This window comes from Denticeps clupeoides, chromosome 19, assembly GCF_900700375.1.
Source record: "Denticeps clupeoides chromosome 19, fDenClu1.1, whole genome shotgun sequence".
Taxonomy (NCBI): domain Eukaryota; kingdom Metazoa; phylum Chordata; class Actinopteri; order Clupeiformes; family Denticipitidae; genus Denticeps; species Denticeps clupeoides.
The window spans coordinates 17,478,421-17,505,266 of record NC_041725.1 but is presented as its reverse complement, the minus strand read 5'-3'; the positions used below and the strand labels follow the sequence as shown (position 1 = coordinate 17,505,266).

Here is a 26,846-nt window from a genome sequence, read left to right as displayed (position 1 = left end):
TTACTCCGTTACTCCGTTACTCCGTTATTCCGCGCCACTGACTCGCAGATGGTGTCAACGTGACGCGCGCACCGGCAGCCACGTTATCGTGTGTGTGTGTGTGTGTGTGTGTTTGCATGTGTGTGTGTTTGGGGCATCAGATGAGTCCCAGTTCGCAGCCTGACAGAACGAGACAGGGCCTGGAGCTGATGGCAATGTCTTTATGTTATGGTAATGAACATGCTTGAAGAGTCTGTGTGTGTTTGTGTGTGTGTGTGCTAGTAATTATGTTCTTGATTTTTTCCCATGCTCTGAATTCTGACTCATCTGCCTCATTGAATTTTCACGATCTGCTTCACTAAATTGTACATAGTGACAAGCACTCCTGTGTCAATGGAGCTGGTCACTGCTGTTTTGGGATCAGTGTTAGGCTGATGAGATCCTGACAGGATGGTGGTGTTGGGATGATCACCACTGATAAGATGTTGTCAGGAGGATCACCACCAATGGGATGGTGTTGTTGGTATGATCACCACTGATGGGATGGTGTGGTTAGGATGATCACCGCTGTTCTGGGATCAGTGGCAGGCTAATGGGATGGGAACAGGATGGAGAAGTTTTCTCTCTTCCCACTGCCCTGAGCCTCCATCACATGCTCCATCTGCCTGACTTTTCCGCAGAACCCCCCACACGGTGAGTCTATTTTTAATAACGTGCAGAGTGGGCCCGAAACAGCATTACGCCATTTGGGACAGTGTGACCACTCGTCATTCCTGAATCACCACCACCATCTCTGGCCTCCCTGGCTCTTCTCCTCCGCCCCTCGCTGACACTCCCGTTATCTCGTCCTTCTGTTCATCATCTCCCTCCTCTCTTCTGCATTTCCTGCCGGCCTCCCGTCCCGCTTCAACCATGAGAGAAGGGACTCGAGGTTGAAACGGAGGCGGCAGAAGGAGCGTCAGAAGACCAGGGGATGGAAGGGGACCCGGGGAGAGGGACGCTGCTTTGAATATTGATGATGTGGCATTAATATCGGCATAAGCGGTGCGCAGGAGACAGCGTTCCTCCTCCCTCCCTCCTGAAGAAGAACCCGCCTGAGCGGGAAATCAGGCATCTCCGGATCAAAAGCTCCAAAATGATCCCTTTGTGCGGGGAAGAAAGGAAGTAGGACGAATTATGAAAACACGCAGAACTTTTTGTTCTTTGGTTTTAATTCCCTCCACTTCAGATCAATTAAACATGAACATGCACAGTTCAGGGGGTGCAGGGTTTAATCGAGGAACCTTCTCTGTGAAACGGTTTCGTCTGCAAGGTTGTGGCGTCTTCGGGTTTTGACGGGCAGATGAGTTGTTGTTCATCTTGCATGGAATATATTCGCTTCGTAATTCTTCTCGGGATAAAAGTGGGTAAAAAAAAAATAAAAAAGATCTGAACATAGCAGGTTCTGAAGGCTGGAACATATAAATATAAAAAAAAAGATGGGAGATGGTGGCTGTATAGCAGACATGAGAACTGCCTCTAATTTTAGGTTTTTATTGATCTTTGGGTTTTAATTGTGTGACATTTTGAGCCGCATATTCCCACATGGGGTCTCGTTCACTAATGTCGCATTTCTTATACCTTCGGGTTTCATAGAAATAACCTTTTTCTTGACATGTAATTACTTGTTTTAAAAGGGGAGGGGCCTGTATGCATGATTGACAGCCATCACACGGCCTACTTCCTCATTCTGGATGATTCAAACCTTGTCCTATCGACACGTCACACCGTTTCCCTCTGATCTCTACACTCCTAATACACGTGTGACCACGCCCACGTCCAACACCAACATGCATGTTATCAGCGCTTTAAATAGATCAATTAAATCCCTGGACTTCATTGACGACGATGATTTCACTGCCTGACAACTGTTTATGCCTGAAACCACAGAAGATGAACTTGGTGTCATGTTGATGAAGATGCTTAATCTGATAAATTGCATCTGATGGACTCCATCTCGACCATTTGGACTGAGATGCACGATGCGTGGTCTGGCGTCATAACTGGCCGCGTGGAAATATGAACACATCTCCCCCCGCGTCAATCGTCAGAGTCACGCCGCGCGAGCTGGCAGCTTCTGGTCTGGGGTGGGTACAGATGACGCGCGGAGGAGCCGATAACGTCTCCAGCCACCCGCCAGCATGGTGGGAGATACGGGCCTGCAGTCTGTCTCCATGGCGCCTTGGCTGCAGCTCTACTTTCTGGGGGTGTGATGGCGGTCCCAAACCGGCAGAAGAAATGGTTTCTTCTTCTTTTTGCGCGGTGTGGGCACCGCATCTGGCAACGGGCCTCGTGAAAAAACGGCGTCTTGTGGGCACAGCTGAACTTTTTGGATTTGAGGACAGTACAGGAGAACACGCCGCAGTGTTTCACTGTGAATCCGACATTCCGGAAGTCGCATTCAATCTAATATTCAGTCAGTAAACGAGAAGCAATCTGCCTCAAACCAATCCCTGATTCCCCGGAAGATTTTCACAGGGATATCGAGGGAGAGCGGCCTGATATTATTTCTATTATTGTTCGAATTGGGACTCCCAATGTCACCTTAAATAATGAATTCTGCTTGGCATTGTTTTGAAATGAAACATCACGGGGCATGGTCTCCTCGGGGACTTCAATCGGCGTCGATCCGCGGTCTCCCCCGAAAATCTCCGCGAAGAGTGACAGAGCAAAAAGGCCGGTGATGAATGGGCGCCGAGATGGGCGGGGATGAGGGTTGAGCGGTAATTGAACATTTGCGCTCCTGTTAAGTTGGCGACGGCTCTCACTGCATCAGTCGGCAAGGATCGATTGGCCCGGCATGACTCGCCTGCTAACGAAGGCCAGATCGTTAAACCCGTGAGAAATTAATTATAGCCTTTATGGGTCCAATTAATCAGGTCTGGGGAAATTCCTTTTGGTACCGTTCTCCCACGGAACATCCGAATCAAAAAATGGGGTCTTTGACTTGGAGCAACAAGGTCAAGCTAATTATGATTAGCGCATACTCTATTGGATGTGCATTTTACAATCAGTAGTTACCGGGACAGTCCCCCCCTGGAGACACTCAGGGTTAAGTGTCTTGCTCGGGGACACTGTACTGTACTCGATAAAGCACTCGATAAATATTGCGCAATCGTCAAAACACAGAATGGAAGAAAGACACTAAGACCTCACAGCTGACCAAACACACACAGACACACAAACAGACGCATCCAATACACCACGGTAGTTTCTCTCATGTGCAGCAATACTTGTGGGTGATTTTTCTGGTGCAACGTGCAATTTTAAAAATAAATGTGCAAATTTTCTGGCGCAATACTACGGTTTTTGTCCAAAACTGTGTCACTCCGTTGTGTATTGGTGTGTAGTTCACCTATTCACCATTTTACATCTTCAAGGGTCCTGAAAAAGAATAAAAATTCCCCAGCATCATAGTCTCACGGGCCACAATGCAATACTTGATCCCGCCTTTCCGCCAGTCCCTGCTAGATGCTAAAGTGAAGTGATTGTCACACGTGATACACAGCAGCACAGCACACAGTGCACACAGTGAAATGTGTCCTCTGCATTTAACCCATCACCCTGAGTGAGCAGTGGGCGGCCATGACAGGCGCCCGGGGAGCAGTGTGTGGGGACGGTGCTTTGCCCAGTGGCACCTCAGTGGTACCTTGGCAGATCGGGATTCGAACCAGCAACCTTCTGATTACGGGGCTGCTTCCTTAACCGCTAGGCCACCGCTGCCCACTGCTGCACAGGAGACTGTTCATTGCAAGTTAAGAACCCTGAAGTGCATTTTAAGGTTTCACCGGTCTAATTGCGTAGTTGTGAATACACCGAAAATAGCCCAAGCATTACAAAGTCCACGTCCTCTAATTAGCCTGGCGTGAAATTGCATCTTTTCTGCTGTCTCTGCCCGTGCTAATTAAAGACAATGACGAGCTCTAATCTCTTCTCTTGCAGCGTTTCTGTCCGGGTGGAGAACGTGGATTCACGAGGGAGTTATAATGAGGTGCCGGGCGGGGCTGGAGCTGAGCTGGGAGAGGCGGGAGAGGGGATGAGCGTCCCGCGGCGCACGATGGCCGCCACGCTGCTGCTGGCCTCGCTGTGCGTGTGGCCGCCGCATGTCGGCGGAGTGGCGGGTGAGGCCGCCGAGCTGCGGCTAACAGGCTTACGCTCCACGCAGAACGAGAAGTTCTCCGCGGAGCCCGGGGACTCGGCTGATCGTGGCCAGAGGGCCGGAGTCGAGCTGAGTGCTCGTGAAATTGGGGAGAGATCCGGGCTTTTGTCAGGAAGTAGGGATGTATTTCCAGGACATGCGTTTCCAACACTCATCCAGACATCAAACAGCACCACGGATCCACAAGAATCTGGAGGAGCTGCACAACCGAACCCACGGGCCAGAGAAAAGCTGCTGGGTTCTAACATGTCCACAAGTCAGCGCGGATTAACCAATGATCCTCTTGAAAGTGCAACTCTCCAAATCCCTCCGGATTCCATGGACGGAGACGGACCAGCAGCGGGCGGCCGGGGTCTGAGGCTTTGGCCTGAGTTGGGCTTAGGGGTCAAGGAAGCTGACAGGAGAGCTTTGCCCACAGATAGCAGCCGTGGGTGGGGCTTGGGGCTTGGGGGCGGGGCTTCACAGGGAATCCTTGGAGCTACACAACCTCGCGTTCGCACCAGGCGGAGCTGGATTTGGAACCAGTTCTTCGTGATTGAAGAGTACGTCGGCCCAGAACCGATGCTGATTGGACGGGTGAGACATTTTTGCCATCGGTTGTTCAGTTATGCAAATATATCTGGGCATTTCAGTTCATGCTAATATTTATTTAAAATTAATATGTATATATATAAAAAATATTTGAGAGAATATAACTGCACTTCCATTAAATCTGCAACCACCAGTCAAAAACTAGGGCTTTATTTAAAATTAACGCTTTAATTGCTGTGATTTTAAATATTTAACACGTTCAAAATAATTTGTTGGTGTTTCTGCCAGTCAGGGAGCACAGGAGCGGCAACCAACTGGTATTCCTCGCTCGCAACAACATAGTCACAATAAACACATCGTAACACAAAATTACATGAATGGATTTTATTGGCTGGGACTTATTTCTGTCATAAACAACTCATATCAGTTTGGTGGCACCGGATTCAAAGTGACAATTGATGACAATTTCAGCGCGTACATGTGAGCATAACGTTAGCATAACGCCTGAGCCCCTTACCCACACGTGTCTCTGTAATAGTTTTAGTATTATTGCAAGATTAATTATTAATCTATTTGAGATTGATAAAAGTATTAATCTCAAATAATTAGTTGCAAAATGTGCAATTAATTAACATTTCTTAACTTCATTGACTGCCCTAATTTAAACAAATGTGTTTTTAATGTCTACCTTCTGTCTATACATGTTGTGTCTCCAGTTTTCCTTGCTCACGGTCTTATTGAAATGGGATCTACATCCTTGTTGCCAGTTTTTTTATTCTTTTATTGGCAGGGAGATGATGTATCGTGTAAATAATGGCGTCTCGTCTCCTGGTGAGATTCCACGACTTCATTAAAACCTCGTTCTGTGTTTGGTGACTCCTATATCAACGCTGGTAAAGTTATTAAAAAAATGCAATAATGCGTGTTGGGAAAATGCACTGCATCTTTATGCTGACGTGGCTGAGCGCAGCCTGGGGGACGCCTGCGAGTACGCAGTGAGGGAACGGGCTCGGAGAACAGTTACTCGCCGTGGCGGACCAGGCCGCTCGGACACCTCTCGTCCGCTGGGCACAGACTAGCTCATCCCTTCGTCCACGCCTTCCTTGCGGCGAGCCCGTGTGTGTCATCACCTCCTCGCCTCGCGGCCCACGATGCATCACGGCCCGGGCCCAGCGCCTGACGGGCGGTGTCAGGAGGATGGAATGAGGCGAGGGGGATCCCGCCCGCTGGGAACTTCGTCAGGGATCATTTTGTTTTTACGGATTGGATTCATTTCATCCCTACGGTGGATATCTTTCGCGCCGACAATTACAGAGCGGGGGAGAGGAGGGGGTGGAGGGACACAAAGAGGATGCGGGATTTAGGGAGAGCAGGAGGAAGTTGCACCGACAGAAATATTGAAGGAATAATGCCATCACAACAGGACACAAAAAAACAACAAAAAAGCAGGTTATTCCGAGGTGCGCGTGGGCTTAGCGTGAGAGAAAAAGCCGGAAGATACAAGGAGGGGAAGGATCACTTGTGATATCCTGAGCAAGCACATCCCTGGATGTGTTTATCCCTCATTTCCCTGAGTTAGCAGCTTCTTAATTCCCGCCTCGCAAAACTACTTCGTAAACTAACAAGTGTGTTGTGTTATGTGTCAACTGCAGCACAGAAACGGGGTCAAGGGTCAGCAAGGTCAGGAGGAGGTCTGTTATATATACCTAAAACATAATGAAAAATGACTACAGAACTAACCACCTCATTAGGCGAAATGATTTAGCCACGCCCATCACATTAGACTGCTGGATATCTGAAATGTACAGCGTTTCATGATACTGCCGTAATGTTTTGTGCAGGCTGTTTAATCTAGCCAAGTGAAGTTTTTTGACATGGGGGTGTTTTCCCAGGTGGGGGGTGGGATCTTGCCGATTTACATTTACGTTGGTAGATTCTCACTGAAGGCATCAAAACTATGAATGAACACATGTGGAGTTCTGTACTTAACAAAAAAAGGTGAAATAAGTGAAAACATGTTTTATATTCTAGTTTCTTTGCTCTGATTACTGCTTTGAACACTCTTGGCATTCTCTCGATGAGCTTCAAGAGGTCGTCACCTGAAATGCTTCTCCAACAGTCTTGAAGGAGTTCAACACCAGAGGTGTTTAGCACTTGTTGGTCCAGCTCACCCCAAACCATCTCGACTGGGTTCAGGTCCATTTACATTAACAGCATTTATCAGACGCCCTTATCCAGAACGATTTACAATTGGTAGTGACAGGGACAGTCCCCCCCTGGAGACAATCAGGGTTAAGTGTCCTGCTCAGGGACTACGATGGTAGTAAGTGGGTTTTGAACCCGGGTCTTCTGGTTCATGTGTGTTACCCCACTAGGCAACTACCAGGTCTGGGTGACTGTGGAGGCCAGGTCTCCACTTTTTGTTAAGTACATAACTCCACATGTGTGAGGATATAAGTGTTATATGTGTTTTTATATATATATATATATATATGATGTTTTTCTATCCAAACTGTCAATCTTGTCTGGACGATGTTCCCTTGTGTTCCAGTGTGGTAATGAGTCACTGCGTCACTGTCATTCAGCTACATTCAGCCATCGCGAAATGCGGTACCATTTCAGATATCCAACAGTCTAGTGTGAGGGGCGTGGTTAAATCATTTCTGCTGCCTGACGAGGTGGTTAGTTCTGTAGTAATTTACCATTATATTCTAGGTATGAGTTGGTGTAAAGGTGGTGTAAAGCCAGGACACACAGGACTGAGTCACGAGTCTCTACTGTGACTCTCTACCGTGACCGAACTGTGAACAGTTCCCCCGGGGAGGGCTGCAAAGTGCCGCCGTGACACTGTCCATCTCGGTCAGGCTCAGCCGCGCGCCGCGCCCACTGAGACCATCTTTGAATTTCCTCCCGGCGTTCAGCTGTCAGCTTCCAGGACTACTGGACCTGACTACTGCGTCAGGTAGCTCAGCCGGAGGGAACCCCCCCCCCTCCCCGGTCGCCGAGGAGCCTTCAGACAGACGGCCAGCATCATCAACAGCATCCTGCTAATCCGCCGATCTGAATAAACAGAACGTCCGCGCCACGTGAGCCGGAATAAGAGCAGAGCCGTACGGGACGTGATTCGGTGCGTGAGTCAGTGTGTGTGTGTGTGTGTGTGTGTGTGTGTGTGCTGTGGGCGAGTGTAGAGGTGGTTCTCCAGATGATGAGTGGTGAGGTCTGAGTAATCTTCTCCTCAACCCTCAACCCTGCAGCAGGAGCTTAATTCCCCGTAAATGCCAGACTCCCGAGGAGTGGGAGGCGGGGAGAGCGAGGGATGGAGGGGAGGAGTAAAGGGGGGGACAGGCAGGGGGACGCCGCGAATGGAGAGGATCTCCAGACAGATGGACGGGGGGACAAACCGACGGGAGAAGAGAAAATGTAAACAGATGGAAAGAACTGCGGAGAACAGATGAAGAGAGAATAGACTTGGACCCGCAGACGGACGCCCAGGCTGTGTGTGTGTTGGCCTGCGCCCACGTGTGCGTTCGCGTGTGTTCCTGTTCCAAACAACACCCCGGTGCCGGGCCCGGTCCGGTCCAGCCTCCTCACTCCCCGCACACCTGCTGCGCCTCACTCCGGAACACCGAGTTCTGACGGGCCCGCGTCTCCACGGAAATAGAACCACGTTAAAACAAGCCTAAATCGGAAATAGCTTCGCTCTCTAATTAGGCCGTTTTTGCCGAAGTCTTCTTCATATATAATGGACACGTCTTCTTCTCCAGCCAAAACTAGAATATTTATTTCTGATCTGAGGCGTGGGGCCGGTGAAGGAGCGAATCCGTAAGGGAGCAGCGTCGGTTTTTAAATAGTACATCATGGTGCACCTGAGAACGTGTGTGAAGGAACTGGACGGTGCCGTGGCCCACAGACCCTCTGGTACGTTTCGCGGTGGACCGTCTTGGCGGCGGCATGGAGAGACAGGCTGAACCAGGGCGGGGCTGAGCGGTTTTGGTAGACGGTTGCAGAATATTCATCTACGTGTTCTGCTGCCGTAATTCCCACCTGGGAATTCATATATATGCCGTATTCATACTGAGGCAGCTTGCAGGGTGACGTCTGTCTTATTCATACAATTCAGCTCTTTATGGGGTGGTGGGAAGACCCTCAGCCATAAACCAGAAGACCAGAAGTCCCAGGTTCAAACCCCACTTACTACCATTATCTCCCTGAGCAGGACACTTAACTATTGTATAAGGGCATCTGATAAATGCTGTAATTGTAACATCCTGTTGTGTAAATTATAAGTGAAAACATGGTGCACAGTTAAATGTAGAGGAGACTCAACACGGAGAGCTTCATGTGTAAGATTTTTACTCTGTTGTATTTTAACGTTGTTCCCACACTTTTCTCTGATCTCCTGCCTCTTTAAAGCTGCACTCAAGTGTGGACAAGGGCGACGGCAACACCAAATATATCCTGAAAGGCGAGGGGGCGGGATCTGTGTTTGTGATTGACGGGAGGACGGGCAACATCCATGTCACCAAGCCGCTCGACCGGGAAGAGAAGGACCAGTACAGGCTCATTGCCACGGCGACGGACCTTCAGACAGGCCGCCCGTTGGAGCCGTCGTCCCAGTTCGTCATTCGCGTGCAGGACATCAATGACAATGCCCCAGTGTTCCGGAGTGGCCCCTACAGTGCCACCGTGCCCGAAATGGCCAACATCGGTATAACAGTTATCTTTACCAGCATCGCAGAAACCAGCAGCCGTGATCCTGTGATCACTGACCTTCCATGTGTCTCTCAGGGACGTCTGTGATCCAGGTGACGGCCTCAGATGCAGACGACCCGTCTTATGGGAATAGTGCTAAACTTGTGTACACGGTCCTCGAAGGCCAGGAGCTTTTCTCTGTGGACCCCCAAACAGGTGGGCTTCCAGTATCCATTACACTCATCACGTTTGCTAATGACATTTAAACGTTTCACATGCACAAATTTAGCCTCCATCAGACAGGGGGCAGTATTTAGCCAGAAGGAACAGATATGTTTTTATTTAAACGAACAGACATCAAATCATCAAACATATAGGGTGGTAGTAGCCTAGTGGGTAACACACTTGCCTATGAACCAGAAGACCCAGGTTCAAATCCCACTTACTACCATCATGTCCCTGAGCAGGACACTTAACCCTGAGTTGCTCCAGGGAGGGACTGTCCCTGTAACTACTGACTGTAAGTCGCTCTGGATAAGGCCGTCTGGTAAATGCTGTAAATGTAAATATAACACTTTAATAACTCTGTAAGGGTTCTACAATGTTCTGCAGGGGTGATCCGCACGGCTGCCGCCGACATGGACCGCGAGAGGCAGGATCGGCACTTGGTGGTCCTGCAGGCCCGGGACATGGGGGGTCACCAGGGGGGCCTGACGGGCACCACGACCGTCACCGTTTGGCTGAGTGACGTCAATGACAACCCGCCGCGTTTCGCCCACAGTGAGTGTCTGCAGTGATGAATCACGTGCCTTGCGCTTTATGTTGGGCGCATGCAACCCGACACAAACAATAAACACACGAATCGACAGACAAAAATTTACATTTACATTTAAGGCATTTGGCAGAATCCCTTATCCAGAGCGACTTACAACGTGCTTCCATGTTACCATGGATGAAGTGGTCAGTTCTGGTTCACTAGGACCCTCAACTATGAATACAATCTTTTTATTCACTCTGTTCTAGTTTCTATACAGAAGTCAGACAAGAAGAAGGTTACAAGTTCATCTAAATCTTCTCTAAAGAGGAAGGTCTTGAGCTGCCGTGTGAAGGTGCTCAGTGACTGAGCTGGAAGTTCATTCCACCACCGAGGGGCCAAGACGGAGAAGAGTCTAGATGAGGGTCTTCCTTTTACCTTCAGAGATGGGGGGACCAGGCGAGCAGTACTGGAGGCCACTCCTGTCCTCTTAAGAGAGCCATGACAGTTTAGGTTTTGATCAGGGCTTTAATTTAACCTATTAATACTATTAATACTTGTGACATGATAAAATGTCATAATAAAGGCACTTCTGTAAATGGCGATAAAGCGCAGCTCTGAATCATGCTGTTACGTGTCTGTGAGCCGCCGCTCTGCGGATTGTTCGTGCTGTCGTGCTCCAGAGCTCGTGCTCTTGACAAAAAAACACCACAACACGCACGACATGAAGGCTCGCCGTCGCGCTCGTCTCGCGTTTTAAGTTCAGGGACGTGAAGTAGGTCAGCACTTGTGGATCTGAGAGGTTGGGACGCATCCTGACAACAGCCCGCGACGCGCTAGAAGCCATAAATAGCTTTGGAGACCTTAACCTCCCGTCCCAGAGATATTGATGATGCGTTATGTACGTTTTGTGAATTTTATTTTCCCCCCACCTGAGTTTTTGAATTTTGTGACTGCAGCCTGGAACACAATCAAAGGAGGCGCTGTTCTGATCAGCCAATCAGACAGCAAGTAACCACGTCACCTTTGTACATTTACAGCATTTACCAGACGCCCTTATCCAGAGCGACTTACAATCAGTAGTTACAGGGACAGTCCGCCCTAGAGACACTCAGGGTTAAGTGTCCTGCTCAGGGACACGATGGTAGTAAGTGGGATTTGAACCTGGGTCTTCTGGTTCATAGACGAGTGTGTTACCCCCTAGGCTACTACCACCCCATAGTTACCGGGACAGTCCCCCCCTGGAGACACTCAGGGTTAAGTGTCTTGCTCAGGGACACCATGGTAGTAAGTGGGGTTTGAACCTGGGTCTTCTGGTTCGTAGACGAGTGTGTTACCCGCTAGGCTACTACCACCCAGTAGTTACAGGGACAGTCCCCCCCCTGGAGACACTCAGGGTTATGTGTCTTGCTCAGGGACACCATGGTAGTAAGTAGGGTTTGAAACTGGGTCTTCTGGTTCGTAGACGAGTGTGTTACCCCCTAGGCTACTACCACCCCATAGTTACCGGGACAGTCCCCCCCTGGAGACACTCAGGGTTAAGTGTCCTGCTCAGGAACACGATGGTAGTAAGTGGGATTTGAACCTGGGTCTTCTGAGTGTGTTACCTGCTAGGCTACTACCACCACTTTATAGCTGCCTGTTCGTTGCTAACGATTCCAACCTAGTGACACCGCACACGTCCAGGTTTGGAAGAATATCTGCCTGCGATTCAAACCAATTAATGGCTCGGGAAACCTGAGCAGCTTCTTGTATTTATTATTCAGCTCCGCTCAGGTCGTTGGTGATGCAGCCCGGAGGCGGGTCACTGCTTCCTGACTCCAACCTTCTCACAACCCCCGAATCTTCCATCCGACTCAAAACATTTACATTTTTTTTTACGTGATCTGCTCGTGTACGTACGTGACTCTGCAGCGGTTCGTCTGTGCTCGCGTGTTCTCTGCATGATGTAACCTTTGGTAACGGTGTTAATTGGTTTTTTTTTGCTCTCCCGCCTCTCGTGACACGCAGAGTTCCATAGAGTAATGGCCCCTGCGAAGCGGGCCGTCTCGCCTTCTCCTCGTAAATACGGGCGCGTCACCCGCCTCAGCGCGCCACCTCGTTATTCTGATGTACGAGGGACTTAAGTTCATGTTTAATCAACGACGCCGCAAACGGATTTATATCGGCAGAAAGCTCGTCTTCATTTGCTCTAATAGCAACTTCACTTGGCTTCCCTTTCAAGATGCAAGCGTGTGAGGCACGAATCCGTCGGGCAGAGTCGCCGTTCTGGACGTTTCCGTAATCTCAGCTCGTCTAACAAACTTTGCTGTGCAGGGCCTCCATCCACAATGTCCTTCATTTCGCATTTACAGCATTTATCAGATGTTCTTACGATCAGTAGTTATAGAGACAGTCCTCCTGGAGACACTCAGACACAAAGGTGGGGTTTGAACCTGGGACTTGGTGGTCTTCTGGGTCAGAGGTGAGTGTCTAACCGGCCAGCACCACCCAAGTGGTACTATCCAGTGTTCTGGCTGTGATCGGCACCACTCTAGTCAACACTCGGATTTCAGAAGTGACATCCCACGCCGCTGAACGTACACACCTTGTCTATTTCTAACGGATGAGGCTTCGACCGGCCAATCAGGTTTTTGCTCATGAAAATTCATAAGAACTCCCCAGCCAGCCACCCTGCAAAAAGGACATGTCTTTCTGATCGTATATCACGCTCTCTACATCACATATACCACTAGCAGGCGCTGTGTGGGACACACACCGTGTTCACGACCAAATCAGCATTCATATGCATATATTCCATGTGGTCTATAGTCAATTCCCCATATCCTACACGAATAATTAATAATAATTATGCACACATCGATATATATTATTAACAAAATAATCATTATTAGGCAGCTGCTTTTCCACAGGCAAAATGGACAAAAAAAAAAGTGAGATTTTACTGACTCAGAAAATGCAGCACTCTTGAAACTAGTAAACTAGCTGCACTTGTTTTGGACCAACATGGACTCAAAACCAACTCTCAAACCTGGGCCCTTCTTAAATGGGAGATTTAGGTTCATTTGAAAGTAGTAGACATCTTTGAACAGCATCTGGGAGACTCTGTCAGGTCAGCGCTGATTAAATAGAACGGGAGTCAACTGTCACTTCCCGGTCCTCTCACATGACGCGAGGGGAACAGTGGTGGCCGCGCGCATAAGGGAGCAGACTCGAAATCAGACAGTTGAATCCCGATCCGCCAAGGTGCCACTGAGGGACCACTGTGGCCCCATTGATGAAGGTACTGTCCCCACACACTGCTCCTGGGCGCCTGTCATGGCTGCCCACTGTTCACCAAGGGTGATGGTTAAAAGCAGAGGACACATTTTGTTGTGTCACCATGTGCTGTGCTGCAGTGTTTCACAATCACTTCATTTTCAGTTTGTTAATAATTCTCACTTTAATGGATGTTAATAAAGAAAGTGAAATTGTAAAATGTTATTGTTTTGTTTACTCACATAATAATTCTGCACATCTATACTAGCCTAATAACTGTTCTAATAATGTATTCCCCTAATAATGTTCACACTCAACTTTCCTTGGCCAAAATATTCAAGGTTTCTGGAGCATTAACATTTTGTTTTATATTACAATGAATCCTGAAAGTGCTCACCTGCCTAATGATTGTGCATTAAGTGTAAATATGACTATTAGAAAGCACACAGATCTGTCCATGTCATCCACAAATGGAGTCCATAAAGTTAAAACAAGTTAAAATCTGCTCATTTTGAGATCTCATGTGATCCGGTTGTACATTAGTCATTTAGTAACTTGCTCTGAGGAGTTTTCCACCTTGGATTTTTATTTATTTATTTTTTGATCCACAACTACATAATTTTTTAATGTAAAGAAAGTCTTGTGGCGGCCTGATGGTGCAGCGGGTTCAGTTATGGTTCCCATCTGCACCCTTGGTGGCTTCCTGCCTACCACCAAATGACCCAGGATGGGCTGTAGTGTGAATTGCACAATTTCCATTTATAGCACTGGCACCATGTTGTTTTGGGGGAGCTCAGGGTCCAGGGGTTTTAATGTTCTGGCTGATTGCTGCATCGTGTCACTTCTGCGGCCTGGCACGCCATGTCCCCTCTGTGAGTCCTGCTCACTGACCCATATACTCCAGGCCCGTGTGAGGAGACCTCCCCTAGCCTCTCTTTCGAAGTGCTAAAAGCATGCCGGAGTGTTGACATTGCTCTCGACCGGTCCCCGAAATCGCCTCGAGGGGGGGGACGTCAAGGACCAGCCCCTCCGCCCTCGTTCAATCTCATTAACGGGAATACACATCAGTCAGGACGACTAGCGCTGTGCTGAAAGAAACATCTCGGCCCCGCTGAAGCCCCGCCCCGCCCTTCTCCTGGATACTTACGTTAATTACGCGGGTGATTGCAGTCAGGTATGAGCGGCGGGGCGTCGCTCTCCCGTCGTGATTGCGAGGGCGACGAGGACAGCGCTTGAGGTGATTAGGAAGAGCGAGGTGAATGTTGACTAGTTGCCCGGTTCTCCTTCTTTTATAGAACCCCTCACTCCGATCCGCCCATTTAATATTTAATCCGAAGTTCGGAGCGCTCGGCCCTGGCAGGTGCGAGACCTGCCGAGGAACGTGGGACATCGGTCTCTGCCTGTCCCCACCACCCTCGCCATCCCTCACGTGCTCCGCCCCCCACACATCATCTGCCCCATTGCGCTGACGAAGGTCGTGACTTATTAGCTGTCAGGATTGCCGGAGTTAAATCAAACCTTCGTGTTCCGTCTGTTTGCTGATGATCTGGGCCGCGTGTTCCTTTTCTAAGTGAAGTGATTGTCGCATGTGATACACAGCAGCACAGCACACTGTGCACACAGGGAAATTTGTCCTCTGCATTTATCCCATCACCCTGAGTGAGCAGTGGGCACCATGACAGGCGCCCGGGGAGCAGTGTGTGGGGACGGTGCTTTGCTCAGTGGCACCTTGGCGGATCGGGATTCGAACCGGCAACCTCCTGATTACGGGGCCGCTTCCTTAACCGCCAGGCCACCACTGCCCCAGAAGTGGAATAGTGACAGAGGGGGTGAAGAAGGGGTTCTCGTCTCTCCCTTCTGCCAGGCGTGTGGTCCTTCTCCGTGTCTGAGCTGGCCATGCCAGGGGTGGAAGTCGGCCGGCTGTCGGCCACAGACGCGGACCTGGGTGAGAACGCCCGGCTGGAGTACGCCATCGTGGACGGGGACGGAGGAGACGCGTTCAACGTTACGACCCGGAGCCACGAGGCTGTCATCACACTTAACAAGGTGAAGGTGTCTGTGTGTGTGTGTGTGTGTGTGTGTGTGTGTGTGTGTGTGTGTGTGTGTGTGTAAAGTGCTTATTTTCGTGAACAAAAATAAAAATAGAACCTTCATATTTTGTCCATATTTTGTCGCAACGTTATTTTTGTTCGCGGAAATCAAAAGCAGACGTTTTTTTTTAACCAGACTGACCGCAGCACAGGACTCTGTCCGACAAAAGTCATTGCGTGAACGAAATGTACTTCTGTTGATCACAAAATGCCTTTTGTGGACAAAAATCGTGTTGTTACGCGGGATTTTATATACCAAAAAAAAAAAAAAGAAAAACGGGAGGGTACACATTCAACAGATGACGTAGAGCTCGAGTTGTGTCCCGCTGAACAGGATTGTGGGTGTTTCGTTGTTGCAACTAGTCAACAGCAGCGTGTTGAGAAAAAGAGAATTGAGATGATGTGGCGTCCACGACATTCATCCTTGCACGGACTCTCCTTGACTCTGAGCAAAAGCCATGGTGTGTGTGTGTGTGTGTGTGGTGGAGTCTCGGGGACGCCGCCGTGCTCTTCAATCAAAGCGTTCACGCAGCCCTCCTCGTAATTGAAATGTTCGTTTGATCCTCTGCCACCGGCCGTCCCCGCACGACGTGACCGGGCCTCGCCATTCGTCTCGCATTGTCCCGACTCGCACACCCCGTCCGTCTCCACCGGAGACGTGCATTTAACTCACGCGAGACTAATTGAAAAATGAGGGGAGGGCCGTTTTCTGCCCTGATAAGTTCCTCCGCAGACTTTAAATGTAGAAATGTTTGCAGGCGACCATTACATTTACATTTACATTTACAGTATTTACCAGACACCCTTATCCAGAGCGACTTACAATCAGTATTTACAGGGACAGTCCCCCCCTGGAGACACTCAGGGCTAAGTGTCTTGCTCAGGGACACAATGGTAGTAAGCGGGATTTGAACCTGGGTCTTCTGGTTCATAGGCGAGCGTGTTACCCCACTAGGCTACTACCACCCCATTAGAGAGCCTTTCGTAAAAAAACGAAAGAGATTTGCGGATGTGGCCGTTCCGGCGGAAACGAGAGAATTAGCGGGCGGCTCCCTTCAGCGGCGCAAGGCGCGTTATCCCGCGGATGCAGGGGAAGGTGCGGCGGCTCCACGCCAGAGGATGACAGGCGGCGCCACCGATGCCGCATGCTAATCAAACCCTCCTCCTCCTCCTCCTCCTCCTCCTCCAGCCCGACCTGCTTCTTATCTCCCTCCTTTATTGCCACTTTCCCCCCAAAAAAACCCATTTCCTACTTTCTGTGCCTTTAGTCGTTTTTTCTGTTTCATATGCACCCGCGCGCACACACACACACACACCTAAATAATACATCTAGCAATAAATATGCAGCATATGTATAATAAATGTGTAAACGCCTGTAACGGGCTTCTGCTTCCACTCTTCTCGCTTTTCACGGCTTTCCGGCAGGTAAAAGTCGTGGCGGTTCGTGGTCCGTCGAGGTTGAATGTGAGCTGGGGAGAAACCACCAGGTGAAACCACAGCAGTCCGAGTGATGTGTCTGTGGGTCTCAGTTCAGGGACGTCTTGGACGTCCGCAAATTTGGTTCGTACCATAACATGACAAGTCTAACCCAGGTTCTAATAAGAAGAACATTATAAATGTCATGCACCATGTGATCACCAGGTGATAATGATAACTGACCTGCCGGCCACTTTATTAGGGACACCCTGCACAGACTGTAGGACAGCTGCTCCATTTCTGCTGCCTTCAGCTGCTTGGGTGGTGGACCGTTCTCTATCCAGCAGTGGCACTTTGGTTTTGATGTAAAGAATGGACCCACATTAAAGAGTATAGAGCAGGGGTCCATGGAGGTGGTGACCTCCTGCCGTGGCTCATTGCACCTTTATTACTGGCTCAGTGACAGATGGCCCTCGGAACCCAGGTTCCACGTCCCTGCTGTAGAGCATCAGGTTCTGGTTTGTAGGACGGTGCTAAACGAGGCATTGCTGGTGTCTCCCAGGCGGTGGACTTCGAGAGGCGGAGCTCCTACACCCTGAACGTGGAGGTTCAGAACCCTGTGGTGGACGCACGCTTCCTGCGGAGGGGCCCGTTTAAGGACCGCGCAACCGTGCAGATAGCGGTCCTCAACGCCGACGAGCCGCCGCGCTTCTCGCGCTCCCGCTACAGGATGGACGTTTCTGAGAACTGCCCACCTGCCTGTGTGGTCGGCCGTGTCGCTGCAGTGGACCCTGACACGGGCCAGAGCGGCAATATCAGGCACGTAAACACACACACACACACACACTGCAGTGTAACACCCGCCACAGTATCTCACACAGCACGTTCCTGCTCTTTGTTCTTCTCAACTCTGTCACACTCTCCCAGGTATTCTATCGATCCCGAGTCTGACCCTGAGGCGCTGTTTCGCATCGCCCCAGACAATGGGCTCATCACCACGGCGATGGAGCTGGACCGCGAACGGGAGCAGTGGCACAACATCACAGTCATCGCCACCCAGAGAGGTGGGGGATCGGAGGCGGCTTAAAGCTCAGTTCTGAACTGTGAATTTTTTTACGTGGGATGGGAATCAAAATCGTTTTTTGGTAAAATTGAAGCCACGATTCTCCTCTCACATGAGTTTGTGCAGCAAACCCATGCATATTCTCCCCGAAATCAAACAGAACGTTGGCATGGGATTTATCTTGATTATTTATTGATCGGTCATTACCTCTACCAACGGCTGAGATTGCGTGCTTTTCTCTCTCTCTTTATTATTCATGGTGGTTTTAAGACGTGAAACATGTGGTGCGATCAATAATGTCACGGCGTTTCCAGAAGTAAGAAGCGTCTGACTGCTAGTTACCTGGATGTTTTAGAGGAGGAATCAACTGCCCACCCAGTGCTTTTGGTTGCCGTGTAATTATTTCTGATGCAAAGAAGATGAACATTATGGATGTTTTAAAAATAAAAAGTTAAGTGATTGTCACTTGTGAAGCACAGCACACAGTGCACACAGTGAAAATTGTCCTCTGCATTTAACCCATCACCCTGAGTGAGCAGTGGGCAGCCATGACAGGCGCCCGGGGAGCAGTGTGTGGGGACGGTGCTTTGCTCATTGGCACCTCAGTGGCACCTTGGCGGATCGGGATTCGAACCAGCAACCTTCTGATTACGGGGCCACTTCCTTAACCGCTAGGCCACCACTTCACCTTCTTTCGGCTGCTCCCATCGGGGGACCCATCAGGGATGCCCTTCCTGACGAAACCTTCCCCATTTACCCGGGCATGGGACCGGCAACAAGAAATACACTGTCACCTGCGTCCCCAGTTGTTGGGTTAATGATGTTTTAGAGAAGGACACCCTACTTCCTCATTCTGGAGTATTTAAACCGATATGCCCCGGTGTAGCACAGCGTCCATCTCCTCCGTTTCCCTCCTAATACCCCACGAACTTGAACGTGACCACGCCCACTACCAACACCAACGTGCAGGTTATCACAGCTTTTAACCCACTGTTTCCTTTTCAGACAGCCCCAGCCAGCTGACCCGGGTGGGGGTCTCCATCGAGACCCTGGACCTGAATGACAACGCCCCTGAGCTGGACCGGCAGTATGCAACAGCCGTGTGTGACTCGAGCAGCCCAGGAGCGGTGTGTGTGTGTGTGTGTGTGTGTGTGTGTGATACTCAGTAGTATCTGTCTGTCATGAAGCTAATAGGAAAGGTCACGGTGATGGCCACGCTCTGATCTGTGTGTGTGTGTGTGTGTGTGTGTGTGTGTGTATCAGGTAGTGCAGGTCCTGCACGCTGTTGATAGAGACCTGAGTGGTTCTGACTCACCGGTGCACTTCAGCATTCCCTCCGGATCCGGAGCGGCGCTCAACTTCAGCATCAGAGGGAGAGGAGGTGGGGCCTTGCTGTCGTTCTCCACATCCATCTTCCCCCCCGTCTCCCATGGCGACAGTCTGTCAGCAGAGCCAGGATGAACTTTATGTGCAATAACACTGTGATGGTTCCCTTCATAGGTGTTTCCCAGACTTTTCTTATTTTTGTTGCATTTGCCCGCCCTCTTTAGGAGCCACAGCGAGTCTGGTGCTCCTGTCGGCACTGAAGCCCCTCCCCCGCTCGGCGTCCACACACACGCTGAACGTCCCCGTGGTCCTGCAGGACGCGTCGTCGGAGCTGAGCAGCACCGGGACGGTCACCGTGACCGTCTGCCCCTGCCTCAGGGGGGGGATGTGGGCGGAGGAGAAGAAGAAGTCCAGACAGGCCGTCCCCGAGTGGGACAGGCAGGCGGAGTGCCTGCCGCTGCCCTCCGCCTCCCCGCTGCTGGGGCTCAGCACCGCCGCCGTGCTGGCGGTGCTGGCCTGCGCCACCACGCTGCTGGGTGAGGTTCCCCCCGGTGTCCAATGGACTACATTATTTACATTAAAATGAAACCGTGATTCTGACACAGTCAGAACAAGGTTGGGATTGAATTAATTTACAAAAACTAAATGAACCGGACATGCATATACCTTGTTTTATAAAACCCTGGCCCTTTAAGAGGAGCCCTCCACCAGCTCCGCAAGTTACTTCCCGAGTATCTCAACAGTCTAGCAAGCATTCCGGCGTGGGTCATTTTGAAGGTCCCTCCCTTGTACAGTGGATATAAAAATGACATAAAAACAAGAACAGAATCAATCTTCCCCTAATGGGACATATAATATGCACAATCCAACAAATTATAATGTACAAAACGCTGGTTTCATCAAACTAATACTTTGTTGAAGCACTTGGGTTAGGAGTCCATCAGCATGGCACATCTGGAATAGCGTTCCAAATCCACTGCGGGATCTGTGGGATCCTTGAAAGATTTTTGGGGTTTTTTTTCGGGTGGGTCTGTATGAAACCTTCCAGGTTTCCCAACTTTGGAATCTTATAAAGCTCAGATCAGGTAAACTTGTTCTCGAGTAAGCATCCGAGTCTCAGGTTGGTCTAGATCTGTGTTCTTACAGAAAGTGAACTGGAGGCGTATATTATAATCTGATGCTGGTGATTTGGTGACCGGTCATCACGCCGCCCCGCCCCTGTTCCTCTGTGACCCCCATCAGTGGTGGCGGCTCTCTCCCTGTCCCTGCGCAAGCAGAAGCGAGACGCCCTCTCGCCCGCGGAGGACGACGAGATTCACGAAAACATCATCACCTACGACGACGAGGGGGGAGGGGAGGCCGACACGGCAGCCTTCGACATCCTGGCGCTCAAGAGCGCCCCCCACAGCGCACTCAGGACCCAGCGACGGCTGGACAGCAGGACTCCGTGAGTTACAAATCCTAACGTCAGTATCCTAATATCAGTACAATCGGCTGGCAGTAGACAGGAAATGATGTCACCATGATGTAATTCAGTCACTTATCTGGAGGAACGTGGGATCGTTCGCATACTTTTCCACATCACCAAACACTTCATACGATTCCTGAGGTCCGGCATCTCATTTCCGCATTTTAATCAGGCACAATGGTGGGAATTGCAAATAATATGTTTCTGTGGCGACTGATGAGAACCTTAGATTCCAATTAAGAAGATTTAGAAAGGCCCAACAGTGTCCATTTCTTCATGAAGATTTGGAGATGGGCGGTGGAAAGAGGAGAGGTCAGCTTTTGAAGAGCTTGAACAATTGTTCAGGCAGATATATACAGCACCTTCACTTACATTTACATTTAAGACAATTTGTCAGAATCCCTTATCCAGAGCGACTTACAACCTGCTTCCATGTTACCATGGATGAAGTGATCAATTCTGGTTCACTAGGACCCCCAACTATGAATACAATCTTTTTATTCACTCTGTTCTAGTTTCTATACAGAAGTCAGACAAGAAGAAGGTTACAAGTTCATCTAAATATTCTCTAAAGAGGAAGGTGTTGAGCTGCCGTGTGAAGGTGCTCAGTGACTGAGCTGTTCTGACCTCGAGGGGAAGTTCATTCCACCACTGAGGGGCCAAGATGGAGAAGAGTCTAGTTGAGCGTCTCCCTTTTACCTTCAGAGATGGAGGGACCAGGCGAGCAGTACTGGAGGCTCGGAGTATACGAGGTGCAGTGCGAGGTGTAATAAGGGCTGTGAGGTAGGATGGTGCTACTCCATGTTTGGCTTTGTAGGCCAGCATCAGTATTTTCAACCTGATGCGTGCAGCTACTGGGAGCCAGTGGAGGGAGCGTAGCAGAGGGGCGGTGTGGAGAACTTGAAGATCAGTCGTGCTGCTGCGTTCTTTATGAGTTGTAGAGGTCGGATGGTACATAGTGGTAGACCAGCTAGAAGGGAGCTACAGTAGTCCAGTCGTGAGGTTACTAAGGACTGAACCAGGATCTGGGTGGCCTGGGTTGACAGATAAGGACGGATTCGTCTGATACGTCTTCACAACTTCCGGTAGTGATACCCTCTTCTCTCCGTGTTGTCCAGGTTCTCCCAACGGAACATGGACAGCAGCGGCACATACAGCTGGAGTCAGAACCTGGAGCAGCGGCCCGGATCAGCCCCGCTTTATGGCCGGGCGGCTTACGGCTTCAACACGCTGCCGGTTCCCAGAGACAAGCCGCTCCCATTCCAGCCGGTTCTGGACCTCGGTCGTCTGCCGTACGGCCACAGAGCGGAACAGACGCCGGTTCTTCAGACACACGCCGGCTTCGGACCACCGGAGCCCGGCTCCGCCCGCAGCCGGGACGGGCCGGAACCGAGGGGGGCAGAAGAGCCGACCAACGGAGAGTTGGGAAGCGAGACGAATTCTGACAGCCAGACTCCGGAGCGGAATCAGGTGAGAGTTCGTCCCGTTTTCCTGCGACGTCCCCACGCCGGCTGTACTCGTACTGACCGGTCTTCTCCCCTGCAGTCCGCGCTGGCCGATCCGGCTCCGGTCCCGTCCCCGCTGGGGCGGTCCCCCCCCCCGGCGAATCGAAACCAGGACATCCGGTCCCGGAGTCGCGTCCCCCCCCACTGAACATCCAGACGCCATCCGCGTCGGCCGAGCCGTGCACAAGCCCCTCAGAACTATGGAGGGAACCTTGTACCGCGGCGGGCCCCTGCCCGGAGCCCTCTACTCGGACAAGTCGGGCCCCATCAGCGTGTTTGCATTGGGTGGGGAAGACTACGCCCCACATTTAGTGATGCCTTTTACCAGCGGCATCCTGGGATATGGAGGTGGGTGGAGTTTGGGAAAGGGCACTGAGAAGGGGGGAGGGGCCAACTTGCTGACACTGAGGATGGGGGACTTTCTGCAGCACCGTCTGGCCCAGGTGACCCTTGACCCCATGCAGCCGCCATACGATTCGGTTCAGACGTACGGCGTGGAGGGCAGTGGCTCGCACGCCGGGTCGCTGAGCTCTTTAGGGAGCGACGTCGAGCGGGAGGCGGAGCCACTGGAAGGGGTAGTGGACGGGTGGGGGGCCAAATTCCAGAAGCTGGTGGAGATCTTCCATGAGGAACTGGAGGCAGGGCCGGAGGAGGATGAAGAACAGACGCCAAAGGATGAAGGGTGCGAGGGCGGCGGGGAACCGTGAGGAACTTGAAACACAAAGAACTTGAGTGGGCCGGCAATAAAAATAGAATATGGGAAGAGCTTGGTATGGGCACACACACACACACACACACACACACACACACACACACACACACTTGAAGGTAGGACACGCCCTACAGGATCAGTCGCTTCCAGACCGCTCCTGTAACAACAGTGTGAATAATTCACTTAAGCACTCCGAGCCGAAGCTATGAGACGTCTCATTTCTAAAATATTGATTTCCAGCCTCGCCAGATGCATGGTGGGAAAATAGGCCTCATGAAAAATGTATACAATCTGACGTATGAATATTAATGGACTAATAAGCGGCGGGAAAGCGAGAGCCCTGCACCCTACTAGTCCCGGACGGGCAAAATGTCACCGGCCGGTGGTGGCGTTTCACGTTTCGTGCTCGAGCGGGGACCCCCACCCAGTGACAAACGCGCACCTGTCACCCCACCCACGTTCCTGATGAAACCCTATGCAGCCGTGACAGAACCCAGCTCCTGTCCCTGTCGATGTTCTGTAGTCGAGGGGGCGTGTTTTTTGTCTATATGTACATACGAAACGTCTCAAGTTTGTGGATTTAGTGACTCTCTCTCTCTCTCTCTCTCACACACACAGACACAGCGACACACACTCTGTTCCAGTGATTTAGACGTCTGAAGAACCGTGTCTGTAGACCTCCGAATGAAGGATGTAAGGTATGCGGCGGTCCTGATGGGACTTTGACTATAATTAGCGGCTCGGGATCGATAACGTGTGGTCACGCCGTCTTTTTATATCTGCCATTTTCCGGATCTGATGCCATCGTTCACGTTGCTGTAACTCGACCTGAAACCATGTTCCTGTCGATAAATGTGGGGCAAATTAAAAGTTTCCAAACAGACGACTTTTTCGTCCCTTCACTAACTTCACACACCTGATCAATGATCAATGATCTTGGACCTGGCCCGTTCATGTATAATAATGTGGAATAAACTTTTTAATGCTGCAGCGTGGAACTCCGATAAATGATAAATCGTGCAATTAAAGCAGACGGCTTCTGGGCCTGAATTAACTCACTCATCTGGCATTTTTAATTAAGATTCGATTTTCCCCCGGACGAGTTCAAATGAGGCTTTTTAGTGCAGTGAAGAGGAAAAACGAAGCGAGGCGCGTATCCGTCGGGGAAGAACGGAGATAAAGAAACAGCTTCTGGAGGGAGGGGGAGAAAAAAAAAACATTATAATATATGAAAAATATTTTAATACCTATTTTTTATACCTTTAATTAAAACACGTGTGCAAACACAACTCCTGACACGAGGTCTGCTGGGCGTGAACGGGTAGGCGTGGCCATACTCGTCTCCACAGCGACACCAAGTGGCCTGACGTCAGTGCTGTGCCGCGGAGAACTTGCGCAGCTCCTCGCTGACCAGTCTGTGGGTCACTCCACTCTTCACAAGGACGCAGTGCACACCTGGGATCGGAGACAGCGTGAGGCGCCCCTCGTCACCGGTGTCACCGGCGTGTCAACAGCACGCTTGTACCGTACCTAGTCTGCCAACGTCAAGGATGTTCCTGGATTCGTCATCGAAGAACATCATCTCGGTGAATTTGACCCCGCTGGCTGCCTGCAACCTGTTGAGGACGTGCAGGCGCATGAACATCTGGCCTTCGACGAGATGCGGGCGTGTCCCGACACGAGAGGTTCGTTACCTGTGAAAGTGCGTAACCTTTGACCCGGGGTAGATCTCCTTGTGGGAAAAGAACTGGTTGAGGTTGTAGAGGGTCAGCAGCTGATTGGCTCCAGCCACCTCGCCGGTGCTGATGAGAGAAGGAAGCATGACCACCACGGCTCGCGTCATTACACTCTGTAAGCATCTGAACCGACCGTGACGCGACTCCAAGCGTGAAGCCTTGGCCATGAAGGGAGGTCACAACGTCCACGGTGTCCTTGTAGAGCTGAACTTTTTCACCTGTTGAATCCACGATTTCACCACTGGGGGGGAAGAACACAAATGACTCACAATGAACAGATCTCCAAGACGAGGGTTCGTGCAGAAGTTCGTTACCTTTCGTGTTTCCTGAAGGGCGGGCAGACGTGGGTGTCCACCCAAAACGGCCAGAGGGTGTAATCTGAAAGAAACACCCCAAATTTCATATAGAAGAGTTCATCAAACGATTCACTTGATTCAATCTGGAGGCATGGTTGGTATTTTCTGTATTTGTTTCATTTCCATCCACCGTCTGTTTCAGGACGTCTTGGAATGTTCCTGTACAATGTGCAATGCTTGTGTGAATCATATTATGCAGTATAAAAAAAACTAATTTCAACATATGTAGAACTGGTACTGAAAATCCTCCTGAAATAATTTTAATAATAAAAAATAAATATAAGTTTACGACTCAAGACTGTGGTGATGAGTCGCTGCTGTAACCATGGCGACCAGAATCACTTCCTTAATTTCGCCGCAGAGCGGAAGTCGGAAGTTTTTTAATGATTTCAGAAACCAAATACTGTGTTTTATAGATTTAAATCACGAAATGGACCGGTCTAACAGTATCCGGATTTACATTTTTAATCCGTGACTGTAAAATGTAAATGCAGTAATGTTGGGATGGTCGGCTAAAACGTTGCGTTTAAAAAAAATAAAAAGACTCAGATAAAAGGTAAATTCTTCAACTCACCCAGGTCGAACACGATCAGCTTCGGCTTGGCCATGACGCGCTGGCCGCTCTTCGCTCCTTCCACAGATTCCAAATAAAAATTTTTATTTGCCACATACACAGTCATACACGGTATGATATGCAGTGAAAGCGCGCTGCACTTCCGGTGTGCGGCGTGACGTCGTGACGTCACCGGACCGCCTCTTATTAGTCAGCAAGCGCTTTTAACATTTAATAGCTAGAATGGACGTGAATTGCAGATATTCACAATTTAATTGGGTTCTTGTCAAAATGAACATTTCCGATATCCACAATGAACTTCTTCAGGAAATGACGTCACGTTCCCATTAATGTCTATTGAGTTGTCTTATTTCAGATTTCCAGAATGAGTATTCAACCTATATCCAGCATATTTCTTACTAGGACAAATGCACATGTGAGATATTTACAAGTCAGCTATATTAATTTTGGATATACAAAATTAAAAACATATTTCCGATATCCATAATGCAATTCCAGGGTGTGAGGGATCTGTGATGATCTTCCCTGCCTGTTTTCCTGGTTCTTGAGAGGGACGGGTCCTGGATGGAGGACAGGGGACACAGATGATCTTTTCTGCTGTCTGTTGCTGTCCTGTTTACTGGCTGCTCCACATCAGACTGTGATGAAGGAGCACAGGACAGACTCAATGGCTGCAGTATAGATCTGGATCAGCAGCTCCTCAGACCTCATCAGTTGCTTCAGTTGCTCTGCTGGGTCTTTTTTGAGGACGGAGGAGATGTTGGTCTCCTGGGAAATGGGGGTAACCAGGACCACCAGCAGGACTTCTGCGTCTCCTCACATGAAATGAGTTTGGATGTGACTCCATCATGGACCCTAGAGGAGAGCAGAATGCCAAAGGTGCTTTATCCTGAAAATGACCGTACGTACAGACAAACGTGACCTTGTGTTAAGTGTACTTTTACGAGGCTGATGTATGTGCCCGCGCCAGCGTTTGGCACCGTACCCAGTCTGCTGACTTCTACGACGTTCCCCTGTTCATCATGGAAGAACATGATGTCACTGTACTGGACTCCACTCGCCGACTGCAACCAGGAACCAAGTTCTCCACACCACCCCTCTGCTACGCTCCCTCCACTGGCTCCCAGTAGCTGCACGCATCAGGTTCAAAATACTGATGCTGGCCTACAAAGCCAAACATGGAGTAGC

General features: G+C 50.1%; 3 protein-coding genes across 3 annotated transcripts; 2 read left to right on the top strand and 1 right to left on the bottom strand.

Annotated features, from left to right (window-relative positions):
• The first annotated feature begins 99 nt into the window (after positions 1-99).
• On the top strand, positions 100-4,716 carry LOC114769648 (uncharacterized). The gene is made up of 3 exons (XM_028962842.1): positions 100-210; positions 3,961-4,667; positions 4,703-4,716. Exons 1-3 carry the CDS (start codon positions 203-205, stop codon positions 4,714-4,716), a joined length of 729 nt encoding a protein of 242 aa, XP_028818675.1. The 5' UTR covers positions 100-202.
• On the top strand, positions 4,637-23,875 carry cdh24a (cadherin 24, type 2a). The gene is made up of 13 exons (XM_028961276.1): positions 4,637-4,753; positions 9,122-9,416; positions 9,497-9,616; positions 10,013-10,180; positions 15,277-15,458; positions 17,481-17,737; positions 17,846-17,982; positions 18,987-19,108; positions 19,245-19,362; positions 19,532-19,843; positions 20,550-20,754; positions 21,894-22,245; positions 22,321-23,875. The coding sequence occupies exons 1-13, from the start codon at positions 4,739-4,741 to the stop codon at positions 22,426-22,428; spliced, it is 2,391 nt and encodes a 796-aa protein (XP_028817109.1). The 5' UTR covers positions 4,637-4,738; the 3' UTR covers positions 22,429-23,875.
• Positions 23,876-24,217: 342 nt separating this feature from the next.
• mdp1 (magnesium dependent phosphatase 1) lies at positions 24,218-26,040 on the bottom strand. The gene is made up of 6 exons (XM_028961279.1): positions 25,659-26,040; positions 25,043-25,106; positions 24,862-24,969; positions 24,687-24,794; positions 24,523-24,608; positions 24,218-24,447 (listed from the first exon to the last, which is right to left on the bottom strand). The coding sequence occupies exons 1-6, from the start codon at positions 25,762-25,764 to the stop codon at positions 24,362-24,364; spliced, it is 558 nt and encodes a 185-aa protein (XP_028817112.1). The 5' UTR covers positions 25,765-26,040; the 3' UTR covers positions 24,218-24,361.
• Positions 26,041-26,846: the final 806 nt, after the last annotated feature.